The sequence below is a fragment of the Gossypium arboreum genome, chromosome 8, assembly GCF_025698485.1.
Source record: "Gossypium arboreum isolate Shixiya-1 chromosome 8, ASM2569848v2, whole genome shotgun sequence".
Classification (NCBI taxonomy): domain Eukaryota; kingdom Viridiplantae; phylum Streptophyta; class Magnoliopsida; order Malvales; family Malvaceae; genus Gossypium; species Gossypium arboreum.
In genome coordinates, this window is record NC_069077.1 from 91,798,896 (window position 1) to 91,805,269 (window position 6,374).

General features: G+C 33.3%; 1 protein-coding gene across 1 annotated transcript; it reads right to left on the bottom strand.

The window, feature by feature from the left end:
• Window positions 1-1,175: 1,175 nt before the first annotated feature.
• LOC128296429 (putative disease resistance protein RGA3) lies at window positions 1,176-4,156 on the bottom strand. The gene is made up of 2 exons (XM_053031638.1): window positions 3,953-4,156; window positions 1,176-3,862 (listed from the first exon to the last, which is right to left on the bottom strand). Exon 2 carries the CDS (start codon window positions 3,044-3,046, stop codon window positions 1,373-1,375), a length of 1,674 nt encoding a protein of 557 aa, XP_052887598.1. The 5' UTR covers window positions 3,047-3,862; window positions 3,953-4,156; the 3' UTR covers window positions 1,176-1,372.
• Between the last annotated feature and the right edge of the window lie 2,218 nt (window positions 4,157-6,374).

Below are 6,374 nucleotides of genomic sequence, written 5' to 3' on the forward strand. Positions count from 1 at the left end.
ATTACTGATTGGGCAAAGGAGGAAGAAGGATTATTGGATGAGTTAGGAATAGAAGAATTGATCCGAAATTGTGGTGATTGAAAAAACTTGTGTAGATGCTCTAATTGTTCCTTAGTGAATGGAGACCCTTCCAGAGAACTTTGGCCCTCATAATTTCCATTAGTTGTTTAGAAAGCTCTGTTATCCCCTGATTGTGAACCACGACCATTGTCATTCTTTTTCCTTCCATTTGTCGGTTTCCCATGGAGCTTCCAACACGTTTCACGAGTGTGCCAATATTTTTTGTAGTGATCGCACCAAGGTTTTTTCTTTTTTTCACTATCATCATTATTTTTAATAGTTACAAGAGCAGAATTATCATCATTAGCTTCAAACCCCGGCTTTAACATTACTTTTCTCCTTGTCTCATCTCTTCTAACCTTAGAAAAAATCTCACGAAGTTTTGGAAGCGGTTTTTTTCCTAGGATCCGAGATCTCACTTCATCAAATTCTTTATTTAAACCAGCCAGAAACAAATAAGCTCTTTCATTCTCTTCTTTTTTCATAGCTTTTACACCATCTCCGGGACACTCCCATTCATCATTATAACACTGATCTAGTTCTTGCCAAAGAGACATCATCTCATTATAATAAAGAGTAACTTCTTTTTCCCCTTGCCTAGCTTTCCACAGTTTTATTTTTAACTCAAAAATCTGTGAAGCGTTTTCTAAATCTGAATAGGTGTCTTTCACGGCGTCCCAAACATCTGTAGAGTTGGGAGAAAAGAAAAGGTTTACCTATGGAAGCTTCGAGGAATTAATAAGCCACGCAATTACCATAGAATTTTCGACCTCCACTTGCTCATCTTTGGATCACCTACCGTGGTTGCTCAACTTCTCCATTTAAATAACCTAGCTTGCCGCCCCATCAATTGCTAATTTTACTGATTGCGACCATTCCGGATAATTCTTGCCATTCAACTTGTGAGATGTCGGTTGAAAAGAAAGGTGAGACGCCTCGTCCCTTGAGTCATTGTACTCTCGGTAGTTGTTTCAACTGTAGAACTTTTTTCTCTGTTTGATTCTTGGATCTCTTATCTCCAGTGAAAATTTGTTTTAACCATGATGTTACTAGAGATTTTAACCTAGCTCGGTACCATGAAAGATTTCAAGAGAGCTTTAAATAAACTGTACTTCTCTTATTAACTAAAGAATTGAACTTAAATAGAGAAAAAAAGTCCTAATCCTAATTGGGAAAATAGTTCCTTATTCTAATAAACTACTAAAACATAAAAAGAAAATAGTTCCCTTATTCTAGTAATCTACTAAAAGATAAAATAAAAACATTTCTAGAATATGAATAAAACTTATCTATCCAAATAAGATTTATCTACCTAATTAAATTTAAAATATATACATATTTCAACACCTTCTTGCTCTATTATCACCGATTCCAAATCATCTACCCATTCTTCCAGGCTGTCCATTTCCACTAAGATAAATCTTCTCAAAGCTGGAAATGATGTGGTTGCCTCACCCTGACCATTGAAATAAAATTCATGACCTATCCTCTTCACCTTCTTCATTTCATCAATTTCAAGCACAGTTAGATTACATAATTGGCCGAGACATGGAAGATTAAGGCATTCCCTGCAATTGATTAGTTTTAACTTCACCAAATTGTTGAGTGGAAATGGGAGATTAGAACCATGTACACTACTTGACAACCACGAAGGTAAGTCATCTCCCCAATAATTCACAATGGTTAGACCTTTCAGATTTGAGCAAGGCTTGAGCCCTTCCAGTACTTCCTTATCATTTATGGGGCGTTCTCTTTTGTAGCTCCATTTCAGTTTTAGCTTGTAGAATTTGGTCTTTGCTTCCATGTTTGCTCTACTGGCTTCTGCATTATCTTTTACATCTTCAAGGTTGCATATCTTCAATTTTCCTCTAAGCTGGCTTAAGCATCCAAGTTCGCTAACCAGGCATTCCTTTTCCTTGTCCACAAAGAAGAATGGCAACGTTTGAAGACAAGTCAAGCGTCCAATATCAACTGGCATTAACTTTTCAAGATCAAAATAGATATGCCTCAAGCTAACTAGATTTCTCATTCCTTTAGGAAGATGTTCTAGAGAACACTTCAAAAGTCTCAAGGCCTGCAGATTATAAAGCTGAGAGAAGGACTCTGGTAGTTTGGTGATATTAGTTGCTGAGATGTCAAAGAATCTTAAATGCTTTAATTTGCCCAAGGAACCTGGCAGTTTTTTTATGCGAACTCCAGTTAATTTTAGAGTCCTTAAGCTTTTAAGATTTCCTGGAAACTTGCAAAAAATGTCGACGTTCAAAAACAAAGAGTGCAACTTGTGTGCAACATGTTCTAAAATTGTTGGCACCGATTCCCCATAAAAGACAACACTCATATGTCGAATACGAGAAGTATCAATCATGGAGTCGTTATACAAAACCTTGGTTTCTTCTTTCGATACGAACACTGCAAGATCATGCACTAAATCATGCATCTTACAAACTTCAATGTTCCCATAGGCATCCCTTTCCACATCTTGGAACAAGGAATTTGATAAGAGAGCTTTAAAGTGCATATTACCAATATCCTCCATGGCCATATTCCCTTCTTTGGATGGATCAAGATATCCATTGGCCATCCAAAGCTGAATCAACTGCTCCCGTTCGATGTAAACATCCCTGGAGAAATTCGAAAAGTATGCAAAACACCGCTTCAAAGACGGTGACGGCAGGCGATTGAAGCTTAACTTTAGCACATGCAAAATACCATTGTTCCTTTCGAGCGAATCCCAAATGTTACAATGTTTGATTGACAACCACTCCTCTTTGTCCCTTTTATTGCTCATAATTCCTCCAATAACCCTTGCAACCAATGGCCTTGCAACCAATGGCAGTCCTCTGCACTTTTTAGCAATATCCTTTCCAATAACCTCCATTTCTTCTGGTATTGAAGAGCTCCCAAATACTTTTTGTTTGATTATTGACCAGCATTCATCATCAACTAATTTCTTAGGATGGTGCTTATGTTCAGTATGTGTTCCCATCACCGATGCTACATTATCACTTCGAGTTGTCACAAGGATTTTACTCCTTTATTTCTACTAAATCCTAGCAGACAACCTTTTAAATCTTCCCATTTTTCAACATTTTCATTCCAAACATCATCAAATATGAGAAGATATCTTTCCTCTCCTAATTCTTCTTGTATTCTTCGAAGTACCGTATCCTTATTTCTAAATGCACAAGGGGTTTTGGTAAGAGATTCAAGCATCTCTACCAGAATTCTATCCACATCGAAATCATTAGAGACACAAACCCACATGATTTTACCAAAATGATGTTGAATTGGCTCACTGTTGCATACCAGTTTAGCCAGAGTAGTCTTCCCAAGGCCTGCCATACCCACAATTGACATAACAGAGATGATTTGTGGTTGTTGAGTACTGGACTTGATCAACAAGTTAATAATCTTGGAGACATCATATCCCTTTCCAACAACATGAAATGGATCACCAATTAAAGAGTGGGTCTCTAGGTTTCCTCTAGGCAAAACAACCATTTCCCCAACTCTCCTTTGGAGCCCGAATTGACTAGCCTGCTCATTATGTGACTGAGGGATAGATTAATGTTTTTTATTTTCTTGGTCATATTGAGACGATACGCAAAGGGATGGAAGGTGTAAACAAATTGCAGAGCTTTCTACTTATCTGATCTTGGAATTTTGCCTTCATCCCAAGTTTTTGATAGGTAAACTCGTCGAGTACATCATCAATCTCTTAAGCCAGGTCTCTAAGCTCCTGCAGCCAAAGCCTGACAGACCCATCTCTGACATGTTTCTCCTCTGCATCTTGTAAAACTGCCTGAAACAAGGTTAGCAAAACTCTAAGCTTTTTCATGTCGTTTTTGAAACCGCATGCGAGGCTAGCTTGTTCAGCAGCCAGTGATATCACCTTGGAAAGTGTAAGCTGCACAGCAGGCCCAAGGACTGCTTCCACTACCTTTTGTTCCATACCCGCGGTTGCAGATTTTGCCAGAAAGCTAATTTATGAATCAGATTACAATTCGTTACTTTAAGGCTTTTCCTTCTCCTAAAAAAAAGGGTCTATTAACTATACCCCCTATCAATTGACCATAACTAATTCCAAAGTCAACATGTAATCAAAACCTTCTTTTTTATTCACAATTTTTTAATATAATGGTAACCTTCTAAGAAATAAACCAATGGGAGGGTTCAAAATTTAATATAATAATAAATTTAATCTTCAATTTTTACATATTATATCATAAATTTTTTGATAAATTATAATAATAGAGCAAAATTGAATAACAATATTGACTAGCGTAATTTAGACTACACTTGAGATGATGAACGCTTTTAATTATTCGATCATCACATAAAATTTTATTGTATCATAAATTTAAAACATTAACCTTTAATATTAACATATTATCTTAATTTACTAAAATGTATAAAAATACATCAATATTTTCAAAAATATAAAAAATTTACACGGTATATATAAGATTACTAAAATATATAATTTTGAATTTTTTCCTTTTCATTTTCTCAAAAAGTAAATCATTCTCTCTTCAAGCCCCGCAAAGCGAATTTATTATATAGACGGAAAAATGAGTACTTTTCTAAAATTTAGCTTGAAGCGACAAAATATTGGAACTTTATAAAAACAAAGTTGAAGAAATTGTTCTTTTTTTTTTTTCCTTTTAAAATGTACCTCAATTTTGAAAATACCTGATTTTAAAGAAATTATTGTTTAAGTTTGCTTTACCCATTGCTAACTACTGATAAAAAAATAAAACTGAATTTATTAGAGTGGACAAAATTCGATCAAATTAGGAGGTCATTGAAGCAAATAAACAAGCAAAAAAAAACTAATTCATATATAAAATATTATATTGTTAATGGTTAATTTACATGTTTAATTATGATTGATTATTTGTTTTGATTTATTACTAATGCTGATGGCCCTAACCGACAACGAAGAGAGGTTAGGGGTGTTACAAATTTAATTTTAGTTTTTACAAGTTTCTTAAAATTTCACATTTTATTCAATTTAATCCCTAAAACCGAAACAACCATAATTTTCACATTTAAGTTTCATTTTACAATCCGATTTCAATATCATCCTTCTACAACCCTTTCAATTCAATAATTATAGAAGTTTCATTTCAATTTTGAAATATTTTCATTTTAGTCCCTAAACTCAAAATTAACAAATTTTACATTACAATTTAGTCCTTTAACACATATAAGCTTACAATCAAAACATTTAACATCAAGAGCTTTAAGAACTATCAATGGTAACATTTTAAAACCTTAACAACTTTATAATTTAATACCTAGGCTAAATAAATCAAGCTCCCAAAATTTTAAAAACATAAAACGAGCTCGGAATAGCTTACCATGCACAGTTAGAACTTGACCAAACTTTAGCCTTTTAACAATGGTGGAAACGACTGGAAGAAAAGAAAATGAAGAAGATGACCTTGTTGGTTTTATTTTATTATGTTTAAATGTAATTTAACATAATTTTTAACTTATTTTATTGTTATTAAACAAGCATTAACCGACCACCACTAATAAAAAGGGTTTAACTATTACATAAACCATTGCACATTCACTATTTAAGCCTTTTAATTAGTAAAATTCAACAATGATTAATTTTTACGCTTTTTACAATTTAATCCTTATAAAAATTATTGGGCCAAAAATTAATATAACCTATAATAGACTGATAAATATTAAATAATAATATTTATTGACTCGACCATCGAAAAATGAGGTTCAAAAACTATCGTTTCTGGGATCACTGGAAAACAGATTGTTGCAACTTTTGAATATATGAGTTTAAATATGAATCGAACTATGTGCTTAGATAAGTAAAGTTGACATGAATTTTAGTTGAAATTGATTTTATTTGACGGGAACTGAAATTATATATAAAAACATTTTCTTATTAAATTATGATATGTGATTCATATGTATTAAATATTTTTTTTCTCTATTTAAAACATATCAATGCATGAAGCGAACCACACAAACATACAAAGCAACATATGTCGTACTAAATCAAAATCTAAAATATTAAACGTCTCCAAAAGTCTTTAAATTTCCATATAATTCGTAGTAAATTTCCAAAGTTTTACCATACGCTAACCAACAAACTCAACTTAATACCTCATTATACCACTCCCAATTTTAGAACTAAAAGCAAACACTAACTTGTTGAAATTACAGCCGAAAATGCATCCTAAAATAAGAAAAAAAAAAAAAAGGGAGCACAACTACTTCGTAAGTAATAGACATTCTCTTGATTTGGGTTGAGCAATGGTTGATTAAAGTCATATGAATCA